General features: G+C 39.7%; 1 protein-coding gene across 1 annotated transcript; it reads left to right on the top strand.

Annotated features, from left to right (window-relative positions):
• The first annotated feature begins 2,552 nt into the window (after nucleotides 1-2,552).
• mapkapk2a (MAPK activated protein kinase 2a) lies at nucleotides 2,553-17,228 on the top strand. Its single transcript, XM_058055390.1, has 10 exons — nucleotides 2,553-3,558; nucleotides 10,152-10,291; nucleotides 12,242-12,306; nucleotides 12,373-12,452; nucleotides 12,948-13,074; nucleotides 13,168-13,243; nucleotides 13,318-13,442; nucleotides 13,800-13,885; nucleotides 13,968-14,048; nucleotides 14,889-17,228. The coding sequence occupies exons 1-10, from the start codon at nucleotides 3,319-3,321 to the stop codon at nucleotides 15,036-15,038; spliced, it is 1,170 nt and encodes a 389-aa protein (XP_057911373.1). The 5' UTR covers nucleotides 2,553-3,318; the 3' UTR covers nucleotides 15,039-17,228.
• The last annotated feature ends 66 nt before the right edge of the window (nucleotides 17,229-17,294 follow it).

Raw genomic sequence — 17,294 nt, 5'->3', positions numbered from 1 at the left:
TAGCTATGCGCGGGAATTACTATACACATGGAAAATAAGGTACTCACCTATAAGTACAACTGGGGTGGGCTTAAACCTCTGCCAACACCGATCCAAAAAATGCATCCTTCAGTCCAAATAGGACACCCACGTCCCCGAGGGGCATGTACTACATGTTCTTACGTAACGTGGATGATGACACCAAACTGAGCCATATCATTTTTTACGGTGGCATGCAGGACATAAACAGCGACGTGTCACATAAACTATTTGAAGTACAATTATTTTCACGTGTGATGTAATATAACAGCAGGTGCAACTAGGACGACGATTCAGTGTTTGTTAGCACGCTTGCATTTTTATTTAAAATTGTTGTAAAATTAAAATGTAATTCATTGAGGAATTGAAAACTTAATATGAGTGGCTAGAGATCCTTTGGAACCAGTTTATGTCCATGATTTCAACAAATTAGCACATTTCAGGACAGTCCGCATAACACATATACATATAAATAATATATATAGTACATATATACACCAAATATTTGGTCCCCTTCAGACCCCCTACTCCTGGACACTTAAAGAGGACCTATTATGCTCATTTTTCATCCCTTTACATTGACTTGTGGTTTGTCACCAAGGAATCAGGAACTCCAACCACTTGTGCCTGATGGTGGCGCCTCTGTGACATCACAAAAGTGTCAGTTTTACCACGCCTTTTCAAACCAAACGTTTTCAGCCAGGTGTCTCAAACTCAATTTACCTGGGGGTCACTGGAGCTAGGGTCTGGGTGAGACTGGGCCGCATCAGGTTTTCCCCAAAAAACAACAACACACATTTATTAAAAACAGAAGAATGAATAAACTTTGCTTTGGTTCCGATTTTCGACAAGAAAAGCTCTGATAAAACATTCCACTGTTCTCAAATATCTCAATTTTTATTTTTCTACACAAAATAAGATGAAAAATAAATAAACAAATCAAGAATAAAGAAAATCAATCAGTAATCAATAAATATAATAATAATAATAAAACGGCAAATAATAAAAACTTGCTAACACATGCTAACTCGCAAACTAGAGAGCTAGCGACCTAAACGGCAGCCTTCAAGTTATTTCCTTTAAACTTAAATAGCCAAAAACTTACCACTTCCACATGATTAGGGAGGATAACTATTAAAAGTTATTTAACCTTTAACATGAACATTAATCAAACGTAATAATTTTTTCTGGGTACATGATACCATACAGCATCCATATCAAACTTGCGCGGGCCGCACTGACATTAAACTTTCATATCAAGGCGGGGGCCTCAAAGTAGTGTCCTGCGGGCCACATTTGGCCCACGGGCCGCGTGTTTGAGACCCCTGTTTTAAGCCATCTCAAACTTCTTTCAGGGCTCACTTCCAAATGCACAAACCGAATTATCTGAAACTTTGGAATTGTTTAACACAAAAATAGTACGTTCTACTTACATTTATAGGTCATAAAAGTGGAATAAGCATAATAGGTCCCCTTTAAAAACCACAATAAGCACACAATAAATCACATCTTACTTTGAATTAGTTATTTGTTATATTTTATGAATTATTGTACATATTGGTAATATATTTTTATCATTCTAAAAATAATGTGACCAATTAGATTTGCTCAATAAATTGTATGTATTTAATTGATTTAATTAGTTAAGAATGATTATATACAAATATACTTATTTGCTCATAGAACAATAAACAACTTCCTGTTTATCTCCTGTTTTTTCTGCACTACTAATACATCTCTGTCATGATCAGGCAAAACTAAATAAATTTAAGATAAAGTATTCCTAAATTAGAGGCATTTTTAAATTGGTTTGTTTTGCTATTTGAACTATAAGTTAGATATTGTGATAAATGCGGGGAAGCCTGGTTTAAAATAAAATGTTACACAAGCCTGACATCTAGTGGTTATAAAAAGAACTGCAATCTTAAGTCCTTAAACAGTTCAATGCGTTAGTTAATGTTAATTTCGGTAATTGCCATTTTTATATACACATATATACAAGCAGATTTTTTTTTTTTAGTTTTTACCAGGAGTTAGCCCTGAAAGACGTTTGGGGTGGATCAAAAAGTTCCTTTGAAACCGTTAATTTGTGGCGTCACAGAGGGGCGGACTTCCTTATATGGTTCATAGTCAGGAATAAAACAGACAGGAAGCACAAATCAAAGCAAATACAGATGGAATAAGTGTAGATTATACAATGCATTGCTGGGTCACAGAAGCCATTTGTAGCAGCTTGAGACAAATAAAGAAAAAAATATATAATTTCAGGAAAAAGAGTAAAGGTGTAAACACAAGTCTGACAGTGAAACATGACCCCCAAAAATCACTATTTTGGGGGAAGTCCAGACATGTGGAAAACCCTGATATCAAAGAGATCTTCTTCATACCGGCTTGAAACTACACAGCAACTGAAAAAGAGGAAATGACACAGATCATAATAAAAAAGAAAGTGATATGGGGATGTGTGTGACGTCATTTGGAAGTACAACACGGGCCTTGGCTGCCAGTCACTTTAACAACTCTCCAACCTTGGCCTGCATGTGGGGCCTCTGCTTCCAGATTACCGCCTCTATTTTTATCTTTTCAAGCTATTACTACCACAAACAGCACAAGTGGCTCCCCACTCGAGGTACCGATATTGGATTCACTTTCATGACAGGGTATGGCGTTCCTAAGCTAAGTAATATCAGGAAACAGAGCATAAAAACAAAAGTTTGGGTACGGTTGTGAGCTCCGTCTAACGGGTCTGCTTCTCCTTTAAGTACCGGAAAAGAAACTATGACGTCAGCACTAAAACCTGCTCGGACTGGGTGACTGACTGACTGACTGACTGGCTGGCTGGCCCTCGGAAAAGTGAAGTGTTCGCCGTCACCGCTACTACCAACTTTCCTCCCTGCTTTGTCCGTCTTGTTTGTTCGACGCTACAGCGCGCCTCTGTAAGACGTTTTAATTGATGTAAAAAAAAGTTACTTAAGTTTTCTTGGAGGGACTGACGTACAGCAGCCGCTACCCAAGATGGATAAGCTAACTCATAGCTGACTTGTTAGCCGAAAAGTCATAGGTCAAGAATAGGAGCGAACAAGCATGCTAACAGCTAGCTAGCTTAGCATTCCGCTGCTAGCTAACCGAGTGACTTCGTTACCCCGTAACGTCAGACGGAGCCCGGCTGCTGTTTTGTCTCATCTGGACCTGGTTTGCGACACAGTTTATCGACAGGAAGACCCTGTCTTGAAAAGGGACTACGGTATTTAAACCGGACCGGAGAGGTGATCGGGGTTGTTGGTCTCCCAGCCAAACATAATGCTATCGAACGCTCAGAACCAGCCGCTCTTTCCGAACCCGACCGGACAACAGAATCCCGCCGGGCAGCAGAACCCGACGGGTCAGTTTCTCCCCTTCCTGAGCAGACCCACCTTACAGATCAAGAAGAACGCCATTATAGACGACTACAAGGTGACCAGTCAGGTGTTGGGTCTGGGTATCAATGGCAAGGTGCTTGAAATTTTCCAGAGGAAGACCGGGGACAAGTACGCTTTAAAGGTAAGCTAAATTTATTTTTATGAAATATCGAATGTGTTTACTCGATGTACTTGACAAAAAGTGTACCCTTGTTGTTATCGATGTCTCTTCCTGCTTGAGTGGAGCTGTCACAACTTGCCAAAGAAAGCGCCCAGGTCCAACAACACACTCCATGTATAGTATATACATATGTATACAAGAAACTTCTTTGTTACTGTGTAGACAAAAAAATAATTTTTCATATGATATGGGTGCTTTTCTTATTTAACTGTGTGTTTTTAGGCTTGAGGGCTGTTTTTTTAGTAGCCGCAGCATATTCAAACATAATAAAAGACACACCCATATCATATTATTTTGAAGAAGTTTTAGACCCACACTGAAAATAAAAAAAAAAAACTTAAATAATATATATTTTTTCCCCTACAATACTTAACAAATACATCTATAAGTCAGATTATTGTGTTAACTGTATTGGATTTCAGGAGTTGATTAATGCGAGACCGAGTATTTTTGCAATTTATTTTTTATCTATGTTTATTTTTTTAAATGTATGAGACGGTATTGGGGTTTGTACTACCTGTAAACTATAATCGTCAAGATTACTGAGGAATGTAAATATAAATTCCTGTATTAAAAAAATGTTTCCATGTTCATCAAGACCAAAAGAGCCCATATTTGGGGGGGAGGGGAAAGAGGTAGTTGTTTATTACCAAGTAAATAAGAATAACCTTAAAAGTAGAATATTTATTCATGTATTATGACAGGCGGTCTGATACATTCGTTAAGCATTGTATATTGAATTGTTTTTTACCATGTTTAATAAAGAGTAGTTGAATAGTATGCTTCCATTTTTTGGAGGTTGTAGTCCAGAGCTGAACAAAACATGCCGGTAGCATTTCTCAGTTGGCTCAGGCAGTTTTCACCTCCACCAACCGCGACTATGACATGATCAAACTATGTCGAGTATTCCGGTGATGAAATAGCAGTAACTCAAGGTTGGTCAATGATTAATGCCAAATGTTACATACATACAGTACCAAGGCCGCCCAGGCTCGGTACTGTTTTGTATGTTATTTACCAGCAGTTTTTTTTGTGTTTGTGTCCCTTACATAAAGTTTATCTATTGCGTCAAATATTTCGTGAGTAAGTCGGTGTGAAAACATCCTGTCTGGTTTTTCAAACTGAAATCTAACTTCAATAACTGTGTCACTGCTCTCTACATACAGTATGTCCTTCATGTATCTGCTGTGAGTCTAGCAGAAATTCAAATATTTAGACAAAAGTTTGAGCTTTTATGAACAGTTGATTAAGGTCTTAGCTGCTGCTCAACTCAGACAAACATGTTGCTTTTGGAGAATAGGATTGGCTGACAGGTGTACCTTTTGTCATAAGTGAATTGCTTACAAAATAATAATTGCGGAAGGGATTACTATGTAGCAAAGCCTCAACATTGCAGTACAAATCAGATCTAACCGCTGTCCCTGGCTTTTATGTGATTGATTTCCCAATATGTTACATGATTACATCATGTCATACCTCCTTACAGGGCTCCAGACTTTCTTTTTTTAGTAGGAGCACAATGGCCCCTAACTTTAAATTTTAGTAGTGCAAAGCAGAAAATTTCGGGACGCACACCAAAATCGAGAGAACATTTAGCAACTGGAATGTGGGAGGCATAACTTCACTGTCCAGTATCCGGGTATTTATTTCACAGTCATGCTAGTTTTTTTTTTTATATAAAGTTGCTGAATTGTTTCAGATGTATCATTCTCAGTGAACCAAGAACATCCCTGAATCGTAGAACTACTAGTAATACTGAGTCTCTCGCGGGTAGCACAGTCGCTTTTTCTTTGACAGAAGCCAATCCATCGGAAATTGGAGGAGGGCGCGTCATCTTAGACTAAAATCATCACACATCAACTTAACACTCAAAACATTGCAAGGAAATATACAAGACAAGTATAAAAACAACTTTTTAATTCTTCCCATAATGCATTTCTTCCCAGCAGAGCAGTTCATTGGCCATGACTGCCGGAGCTCATGAGCTCCCTCTTGTGGACACAGGAAGCCGAACGAATCATAGTAGCATCCTGGCAGCCTTTCTTCTGGATAGGATAAGACCTGACATGAAAACAGTCTTTGTTAGACACTACCATCACCTGACACCCCTTCTGCATGACATCTGGGAGGGAATTGAGCTAATAGTGCACAATGAGTCAATTAAGTGTAGTCAGAATTCTAATTTGGTGGCACAGTGTCAAAGCGGGTTTTCTTGGAAAGACATGAAAGCCGCCGTGGCCAAGCAAACACTTGTGAGTAATTGTTTGGCGGAAAAGACTGTTGCTGTTGGGCACTTTCAAAGGATGTGTTTCGTTTGCTTCAAAAAAAGTAGTCTTTGAAGTATTTACATTTGGTGGAAAAGACTTAACTGAAATGACATCTTTCAGGTGTGTCCCGCCCAAAGAACCCTGCTAAGGTTGGTTCATACAGTCACAGAGGAAGTGTTTGGCCATTTTCCAGTCATGAGATGTAACGAGAAAGGAAGGAATAGGAGGGAGGCGGTGAGGAAGGAAGAGGTTCTTTGTTGCCACACCACTTTATCTCATTCACCCAAACAGCTACACTTGTAACGTTGTCCATTCAAAACAAAATACTGTTCTAAGTCCCTAAAGAACTTTCTCAGAACATGTCTTACTATTCAGTTGCAGTGCAAAATAGGCTATGTTTATATGAGAATGACGAGGCAGAAACAGAAGATTTTCTTTTTGTTTCCTTTCCAATAGTCTGTGTCTGCATAACATGTACTGTATGTAGGTGAGTTTGTGATTTTACGTATGCAAATAAAGGGACCCTGTCGGACCCAAAAGCTCAGCACTAAATATGCACTGTATCGAGCTCCATTTTTGTTTTGATCGTGGTACATATGCAAATACCTAGCCTGAACATCTGTGTACATTGACTCTATAGGAAATAAACACAAGGGTGTGAGCATCCTCTTAACTATTAAGCCTCTTCGTGAAATTGAGTCGAATATGAATGAAGGCACAAAAGCAATAGTTAAGCTGAATGTCATAGCTCATGCGTGGATGTGCAGTTCAACCTCCCTTCCGACAGTCAACGCTTACTGAGGCTTTTGATCGGCGGAGTAAATATCAAACAAAACAGCGCAAAACGGTGTACGTTCACAGTGTAGCGGGCTGGGGTCCAGCTTTCAAGCGCATTCTTAGAGCTCACATACACATAATAGTTGGTGAATATTCTGCATTATGCGTTGGTAGTGTCTTCACTGTTTTATCCACCTATTGCGTTGCTGTGTGTAGTTGTTTTGACACCATCACGACACAACGATCTTTGAATGATAATCATAATGATTTTTTTTAAATTGAATATTTGTCTATAATTTATAGAACAATGATTACAATAAATAATTTTGCTGGTCAAAGGGCCAGAAGGGGTCCAGCTTTCAAGCACATTCTTAGATCTCACATACACATAATAGTTGGTGAATATTCTGCATTATACGTTGGTAGTGTCTTCACTGTTTTATCCACCTATTGCGTTGCTGTGTGTAGTTGTTTTGACACCATCATGACACAACGATCTTTGAATGATAACCATATTGATATTTTTTTAATTGACTATTGGTCTATAATTTATAGAACAATTATTGACCAGCAAAATTATTTATTGTAAAGAGCCAGAAGATCTGTGATTTTTTTTGTGTACTGTACTGATGCTGTTTATTGCTTCCTCGTGGCCAACGAGCCATTTTTATGAAAATGTTACACCTCAGGACACTTTACATACAGTATTTAGCTACTATGGGACATAACAGATTGCTAGATAACCTCTCACCATATTGAACAATTACAATCAATCCTGCACTGATTTTAAAGGGAAATCTCCACCCTCCAGTTTTTATTTCTACTGTAATTCATTTTCTGTGCCCCTGTTGCATCATGACGGAACACAATACGACCATAAAACATTTAAGAGTTCAAATTCTCTGTATCTGCCTTATCCGTCTTGAAAACAACATTGCTATTGTCAGATAAAGAACATCACACAACATGATTACTGAAAATAGAGAGACATACAGCGCAGATATCTGATCGTTTTTAGGGTTGAGCAGATATCTTTAATCAGATCATGTCCCACAGACACATAAACATGTTTGCTACCGTACCCCTGTGTCTGCATCATGCATGTATAGAAACACGTTTCCTGATAGATTATCATCGAACCCTTAAGAGGCTTTAATGAGTGAGTCGCTTATCAGGTCATAGTGTAATCTTTCCCCACCATCCCAGTTCACTATCTTATCACCCCTTTAGTGTGATGCCTCTACTTGATTTCACCGGATCACTGCTGGCCGTGGGTCTCAAGGCTAACAAGTGGCAGGTGGAGCTTCAGAGCGCCAACAGCTTCCCTCCCTACCCCGACTCCCAGTGTGGAGCTTTTGTGTTTACAATTGGAAGTGCATTGTGTGCCCATCTGCCCCCTTTGCCCCCCTCCTTCTGATCAGACTTCAGGGTGTCGTCTCAGAGGACCAACAACAGATGGGGGGCTACACGGTTATTGAAGAGCTAGTGGGGGTTTATGGGGGGTGTGTTTTTAAAATGTTGTTAATGAAGGTAGGTGGGGTTTGTTTATATTTATAGATTTGGCTTTTGCTATTTTTAGCACGTCCTTGTCTCCTCTTGCTCTTTGCACACGGAAATGTTTTCAGGTCAAAACGGCAAAGTATTTTATCGTTTCAGCCCCTCATTCACACAGAAACGGCGTGGGTGCCTTGAACGAATTTTAAATAATGGCTAACAGAGTGGGAACATTTGGAAACGTGGGTAATATCAGAATATTTTGAGTGTCATGACTCACGGCAGTTGACATTCTCTTGGTATGTTATTGTCCTATACTCCCAAAATGATGCACATGTAATTTCACTTTGTCATAAGTCTAAGACCAGCCTTGCAACGCAGAAGATGACGGACCTATCCACATTGCTTCTTTCTTCTACGGTTTGGTCTTTCATGTGGTTTTATGTGCGTGTTTCTTCAGCACCGCACGTAGGTGTGCCTTGTGTAGTCAATGATCCGTTCCTGTCTGGATGTACTGTAACTACTGTCACACCACCCTTGTTTCTTGAGTTTATTGGTCTATTTTGATGCCTGGTACAACTAAAGGTACTGTTGTTTGGGCATGTATAATGATGATAACAAATAACAAGAGTGTAGCTGATTCAGTCATGGTAACTACCGGCCATTTTTGATGATATTGACTGATTTTTCAAGGCACACAGCATGTTGTGTTCTTGAGAAAATGCACTTCTGCCAACTTGTGGCCGTTTTTTGGCTTAAAACATGCTCTCCTCTATTGTGGGGTTGCATCATCATCCGTTTGTGCCTCTCGTGCAAAAAAACATGAGTTAGAGCCATACAACATGAAGAAATCAACTGAAAGAGAGAGGACAGAGGATAGACGGGCTGAGTGAATCAGAGAGCTTCTTTCATGTTTAAATAGCCACATTGATAAGCAGATAACATCCTTTTCTGTGGCTGATTGGCTGTACGGTCAAACGGTGAGCAAGCGTAGATCACCCTTGAGTAAATCAATCGTAGTTTACGTCGTCCACAGTGAGCAAATGCAACGTGTGATAGGGACACACGTTCACATGTATTTTCTGAATATTTGTAGTAAGGTTGTCATGATATCACATTGTGATGATCGATAATTGTGCTGCATAGTATCGTCTATTCAATATTATCACAATTTTTTAAATTAATTTTAGTCATGAGAGGTGTCATTCACATTTGATCGATGCAAGCAAAATGATCAAATAATCAAAACTCTGCAAATACATAATCCAGCAGGGCCATTCACCACTCTGAAATAACGTAACATTACTTTTTGGCAATTATGCTGTGACTTTTTTGAGTCAGTGATTGCATTTTTTATTTATTTTGCTTTGATTTACCTGTATAGTCTGTATAGTATAGACAGGAGACTACATTAACAACTGCATTTTCTGTATTTTTGTAGAAATAAGTTATTTTGTACATATGTTCCACTTCCATCGTGTTCTATTATGTTGTTTAAAAATGCCACAGAATTATAATACCGTGATATTTTTGCTCAAGGTTATCATACCGTCAGAATCTCAGCATGAAGGACCCCACTGGCATCAATCCTGCTATTGTGTTGTGTCTGTGGGCAACACTGGAATGTAATACATGACGATGGAAAAATGATTTGTTCCGAGGCTGAATACTTTCTTTTGTCAGGAAAGTATGGCACTTGTGACTCAAATCCATTTAAAGTTATGTTTCTTCTTTTTATACACCACACAAAATCATGGGTGAAATTTTGCAATGACACGATATCACCAGCAGAGGGCGTCATGGCTACACATGCCAGACTCTGCAACATTGAGCCTCCATTTAGCCAGTTGATGGCAGCACTGTGCTTTGAGTGTGTTTAGAGTGCTGCTACACACTGTGGCTTTGTTGAATACGTTGCAGGATCTTCATCTTGTATGAATGTATAATAAAGTAATGAACTTAACATATATCTACCATCTTTGGTAACTGTTTTATGTTGTTTGCCCTGCTATCTAGATGCTACAGGATTGTTCCAAAGCACGTAGAGAAGTGGAGCTCCATTGGAGGGCGTCGCCATGTTCCAACATTGTACGAATTATCGATGTCTATGAGAACCTCTATCAAGGCAGGAAGTGTCTGCTTATTGTCATGGAATGGTAAGTTCACCAGTGCAGTCGCTCGCGCTCACAAGACTGTTTTGTGTCTGCTTGCTGTTTTTCACAGCCATGAGTCATGGTGGCATAGTTAGCACGTGTAGGTTTTTTTTTTTTCTGTGTACTCTGGTTTCCTCTCACATCCTAAAAACATGCTAGGTGAATTGTGCTGATTTTGTAAGTTTACCTCAATACTAATACAATTTCAAATTCTGCTGCATCACCCTAACACGGTGTTGATTGAATATATTCCTGAATAAATCGTGCTGTTTCATGGTTGAATAGAGCCTATTAGTTAAAAATAACATATATATGTAGGTTAAATAACAAATATATGTAGTACAAATATAGAAATTGTGATACACTGTATTCTACACTGATCACTCGGTATCAGTAAGTGAAATATTGAAATTATCGCAAGGGTGGGATATTTGAACCGCAATATTGCAAGCAACGACTGTATGGGAGTTTTTTCATGTCCAAGGGGGTCTAATAAGGTTAAATACTCTTAACTATGAAAATTTAATATTTATGAAGAAAGAAGAATCCTACTTACCTAGAAGGTAATACTTGATTAGAAGTAATCTTACCTAGTACGGACCAGTCTTGACCCCGATAAATAAACATTTTTTTTTAGTTTTAAATTGCCGAACAATTACCAGTTTTATTACTGAACACATTATACATTATAGTACATATTTTTAGTGGGGTTTTTTTCCTAAGCAGTTTAGGTTTGCAAGTTAAATATTATGATATGACAGAAGTAAAAACAATTACAGAACATTGCTTGTTTTGCAGAAAAGCATACTACATTGTAGTAATGAGTTTTGTCCTTGTTGGATGTTACATGTTATAACTTTTGCATAGCTGACTTAAGCACAATATTTTTTTATCTACATCATACATTAGAAAGCGACCTTTTAAATGACCTTCACACATTTTCCTTGCCTTTTGGCTTTCAACTACCAAACCATCATCTATTTGTCATCTGTGGTCTTGAAATGAAAACCAAACTTTACCAAATGTAACTCATTTATTTACATTTTTATTTATGAATTTATTCAACTACCTATATGTGATTAATGGTGTGATGTCATAATGACAATAAAATCAACTACATGCACGTGTCATGGCCTTCTACCCCCCACAATTAGACTGCAGCCCCGTGGGAAAGGCTGTACTTTACTTTAGATAAGAATGGAAAGTGAAAATGCGGTGCTATTCATGACATTTTCTGCTTTGGAGGTGACAGATAAATGTATTCTCTTGCGCTGTACTCATCACTGCTGATGAGAATCAATGAGTCATACAATTTAAAGAACTCAGAAAGGACGGCGGGAACAAAAGTGAAAGCCAGATTTTGAGAAATTTAAAGTGTGCTGTGGTAAGCAGGTCCTCCACCCCCATTTTTTTTTTATTTTTTTTTTTTTACATGCATGCTTGAAGAAGTAATGTGTACAGTCAGGCATCTTTGGTCACACACAGAAACCCTCAAACGTGACATGGATGATTGCACCTGCAACTTGGAATCATAAAAAAACGCAAAGCATAAATGAAACCTATGAAGCCAGCTAGGTAGCATATTCCCGTTCACAATTTAATGAAACATGGAAGCCAACAATCACAAATATTTTCATATTTATTTGAAAAGTAATGATAAACACATTTATATAATGTAAATAAAAAATGAAGCTGCTCTGTAAGAAAAGGGATAACAAGCATAAATCTGTTCCCATATACTAGTGGTCGATTTTGCTTGAATATCTAAACCCATGTAAAATGGCGGAAAACCTTCAACGACATGATTCTTGACTATCCCCAAAGACACAATGTCGCAGCAAGATCCACCACCACCACATTCCTGCTTTGCCATGAGTTGTTTCTTGAATTCAATGATGTCTCTCGCCCCAATACTTTAACCCAATGCAAAATTGAACTTGTCTGTTGTTGCAGCATGGATGGCGGTGAGCTTTTTAGTCGAATCCAGGACAGGGGCGACCAGGCCTTCACAGAAAGAGGTACAAGCATTTGACCGGCCGCATTGCAATTTCTCGACTAACATATATATTTATGTTGTACCTCAGAGGCATCTGACATTATGAAGAGCATAGGAGAGGCGATCCAGTACCTGCATGCCGTCAACATTGCACACAGAGATGTTAAGGTTTGTTTCATCATAAAGTTCTCACTGTTTGAAGCAATCTGAAGAGAAGTTAACCCTGTAGGCACCAAAGTCATAAAATTGTAAGAACAAAATTGCTGAATTTAACACACCATAGAGACATAGAGATTTGTGTATTTCATATGAGCAACACTGGTGGGTGTGTTTCTATGCAACGCTAAGGAGTTGAATGAGTTTGAAGTGTCTTGCACACGGGGTCTGCCATCTATGACAGTCCACAAACCAGCAGATTTTGGAGCTTCACCGTGTGGATCAGACATTTTGATGCGCCTGTTGTAGAGATGTGTATCTGACCATTTTTGAGCCTGGTTATGTCATAATATGCAAATACAGTATGCAATTATCTAACCAATTTCAAGCAACTTTTTGAAATAGTAATATCAAAACTGATCATTTTATTGAAAAAAAAAAAACTCTAAAGGTTTATAGGAGAGCTCCCACAATTGCTTTTAATAACAGATGTCAAACTTCCTGCAGCCCGAGAATTTACTGTATTCTACAAAGAGGCCCAACGCTTTGCTCAAACTCACAGACTTCGGCTTCGCAAAGGAGACCACATCTCACAACTCTCTTGCGACTCCCTGCTACACACCCTACTATGTTGGTGAGAGTCCCTCTTTTTTTTTCCCCACTTTTCCATGTATTGTGTATCATTACAAATTCTAACCTCCCTGTGTTCCTTTCACTCTGCGGACAGCTCCAGAGGTTCTGGGCCCAGAAAAATACGACAAATCATGTGACATGTGGTCGTTGGGCGTCATCATGTATATTCTGTCAGTCGGTCGTCTTCACATTGAGGTTATTTGCCGTCCACGACGTCTTAACCACCATTGCTGTTATTCCCTAGGTTGTGTGGATACCCCCCTTTTTACTCCGACCACGGTCTAGCCATTTCTCCTGGGATGAAGAAGAGGATCAGGATGGGCCAATACGTGTTTCCCAATCCAGAGTGGTCTGATGTATCAGAAGAAGGTGATGATGACTTGCATTTTGACTTAACAAAAGATGTGAGTCAGATTTAGAGCTCTGCTATGAGTAGTCAAATTACAACCACAATGACTGTTCCCCTCATGTCCCATTATCAGTGTGGGGTTCATGTGACCATTAGGCAGCAATTCAAGGGAACAGGTTAATTGTGTTTTTTGTTTTTTATTATATGTTCACGTCTGCCCCTCCATAGCTGGAAACCTTTTGAGGAATGCAGGAATAGTTAATGGTATATATCAATGCGATATGTTAACATTTAAGAGGCCATTTGAAGTCCATCCAATACGCAATTGTACCAGAAGTGTTAACACTAAAGAACCGTTTACCGACTTTCATTTGCAGCCAAACAGCTGATTAAAACCCTCCTGAAGACGGAGCCCACCCAAAGGTTGACCATCACAGAGTTTATGAACCACCCCTGGATTAACGTGAGCAACGTCTCATCTGTCAGTTGATTTGTTGTGGTTGAAATTGTCCACTCAAGGAAGACTCCCGTGTGTCTCCCTGCAGCAATCGATGGAGGTTCCTCAGACGCCACTTCACACTAGCCGGGTGCTCAAGGAAGAGAAAGATGCATGGGAGGACGTCAAGGTTTGTTGTCGTCGGTGCCTTGAAATCCTCTTGAGACTACACAAGTACAGCATTATCGATGTCAGGAAAACAAATTCCTTTACAGTCGCTTTATTGCTGTCATTTTAACCTCAGGGGATCGAGACATTGTCCCTCCATTGGACGTCACCACTTGCATTTTTACATCCTTCCGCCGCTCCATTAATTCAGGCGGCAAGTGTTAGGCACTGTGACTGGGGTTTCAGTTTAAATTCCGCCTTCGTGTGTTGTGATTGGCTAGTTTTTTGGTGACTGTTAATATGCAATATTCTAAAACAGGTCGCTATCTCACAAAAGGCACAATAATAATAGCATTAATGTAATTCATTTTCTACCGCTTATCCTCACGAGGGTTGTGGACGTGCTGGAGCCTATCCCAGCTGTCTTTGGGCGAGAGGCGGGGTACACCCGATCACAGGGCACATATAGGCAAACAACCATTCACACTCACATTCATACCTATGGACAATTTGGAGTCGCTAATTAACCTAGCATGTTTTTGGAATGTGGGAGGAAACCGGAGTACCCGTAGAAAAACCACGCACGCACAGGGAGAACATGCAAACTCCACACAGAGATGGCCGAGGGGGGAATCGAACTCGGGGCCCCCTAGCTGTGTGGCCTGCGCGCTAACCACTCATCCTGCCGTGCAGCCCTAATAATAGCATAATAATCATAACATGAGTCACTATTGTGGTCGCAATCCATCTTAAAAGTCGACAGTCACTTCCTGTCCACATGACACAAAATCTCAACGAAAAGAGCTTTGACTGGTGTGCACCGCTTGAACCAATGCGCTTCCTGTGCTCGTCATCTTTTTAGGAGGAAATGACGAGTGCCTTGGCAACCATGAGGGTCGACTACGAGCAAATTAAGATCAAGACCATCGAGGACTCGACCAATCCACTGCTCACAAAGAGGAGGAAGAAAGCCAGTAATGCCATGGCGCACGCCACGTCTGCTGCCCGCTGAACCATGCACGCACATACAAACACACATTGGTAAAAGGAAGCAATAATTTGTCGACATGTGAGTTGCACTGCATGGATTGTTTTTTTTTGTTTGTTTTCTTTCAAGTCTAATGTTTTGTAGAAGTGTTTTTTTTTATTACTCAAGCATTTAAACAACTTTCTTCCCTGTTGACAGAGAGATTCATCATCTGTGTTTTTACATGAGGGAAGAGGTTATGAATTATATAAAAGGCAAGGAGAAGCACTGGGATTCATCTTCTCCCTCAACCATCAGGTTTTGTTGTCAGCATAAGTTCATGAACCCCTAACTAGTGAATGTCAAAAAAAAAAGGCTGACACCCCCAACCGCCTCCCCAACCAAAAAGCAAGGGAAAATGTTCTTTTTCATGCATACAGTGTAAAGACATGGACTTGAGAGTCTGTCAGGTCCTGTTTTGTCCTGGTGGCATCAGCACCTACCAAGGCCGTTTGGTGTGCTGTTGTCACCCGTACCCCCCACCCCCACCCCCCCACCTGCCTTAAATACTTGTTTCAGGGCCTGTCTCGAGGCAAAGAAGGTAGCATGTTTGACCTGCACGTAGCTTCAAAGAGATCCAATTCTATTTTTTCACAGATTTTTATAGCATTTTAACATAGGCCATGTTGAGGTTTTGTTTTTATATATACAAAACAGGAAATGACCTTAAAAACCACCATTTGGTTTTGTTGCCAGATTTCAGGTTAAATGCTATGCAGATGGTATGTCGGCTTGAAGTACTGATTTTTTGTTTTGTTTTTTTGGTTTGTTTGTTTGCCCAGTGTATTGGAGAGATGGGGAGTATATGCGTGTGTTTAATGTAGGCAGAATGACCCTCAAGTGGGAGCAGAAGGTCAACTTCTTATGTTCTTGGTGAGAGGAACTTTGAACCAGAAGGACTAAAATGCTGTTCTCGGTTCAGTTCTTTCATTGTTCTCGACAACAACGGCACCTCTACACCTCCGGCTGGACTAATCAGTAGTAGAAAGCGCTAAAGAGCGTTCTCCTCACACCACCAGCAAGCTGTCATCACAGTCAGAGGGTTTGATTGATGGTTCCCCGTCAATATTCTCTTCATTGCGGACAGGTTGAGTCGACCACATTGTCACAAATCGCACTGTAAAAATGATTGTTGAATGTTTGTGGTCATTTTTGTCCTTCTCGGCACATTTTAGTTGCAAGATGCAGAAATGTGTCTTACCTTTTTTGTCTTCAGTCAGCTGCAGCTGCCATATTTTGTCTGCTTGCTTTCAATTAAAAAAAAAACTCACAAAATTTTGTGTTTGAGATATAATTTGAATTCGTATAGAGTTATGGAAAATTGACTCGAGTAATGCAACCACCTATTTAAAAATGATCTGCACTGATTGTGTGTGACGTAACCAAACAGTGCTGACTGCTAACGGGCAATCCCTGACCCTGGCAGTCCCTTATGGGAATTCTTTAATGGGACATGCCGTAAAATGTTGCTCTTCTGGCTTTGTAACATGTGCACCCCCTTCCATGAATCCCCCATGACAGAACGTGTCTCATTCCACATGTAAAGTGTACCGTTTTGGCAGCCGTCCACAGTTGAGGGAAAAGCCCAGTCAAGTTAAATAAGGTTATGCAAAGTCATCCAGTCTAACTGTTTCTAGGGGTGTCAAATGAAAGCATGAATTGCGATTAATTTGTCATATTTACTGTTTTATTTGAATTGCGTGATTATTAATCTCTAACTTTCCATTTCTTTAATCAGATCCACACGTGAATGTATTATTGGGGGAATAACAAAAGACACACCTACTTGAGATGCTGTAAACGGATGCAGACAAAACCATGTGACAACCCGAAAGTATAAAAGAAGGCATGCCCACAAGGTAAAAAAAAATATATATATAAATGTTGAGTGGGAGTCATTCCTAATCGCGTTACAGTCTTCCCTCGTCAACTACTTTTTTAAAATGTAATTTAGCATCTATTTTTTTAACATAGTTCGAATTTGCGTTATTCTGCAGACTTGTGGTGTATTAGAACAACCCGGTTCTCTATTGTATGTATGTTACTGTATTTACTCCTGCTACCAGTAAAGGGTGTTGTATACCCAAGAGTGTTCAGACGCTGCAGTTTTATGCGTGCAGCCACCCACAACAGTCCTGACTGACTTAAGGGAGTACCCACTCAATGTGTTTTGCGTTCTGATTGGCACCTTTGCGTTGTTCTTCGTGCACCACTACCGTTTTAGAGCACCGTTATGAAATA

This window comes from Doryrhamphus excisus, chromosome 18 (assembly GCF_030265055.1).
Source record: "Doryrhamphus excisus isolate RoL2022-K1 chromosome 18, RoL_Dexc_1.0, whole genome shotgun sequence".
NCBI classification, from domain to species: domain Eukaryota; kingdom Metazoa; phylum Chordata; class Actinopteri; order Syngnathiformes; family Syngnathidae; genus Doryrhamphus; species Doryrhamphus excisus.
Note: the sequence above shows the minus strand (reverse complement) of the source record. Positions and strands in the feature narration are given on the sequence as shown.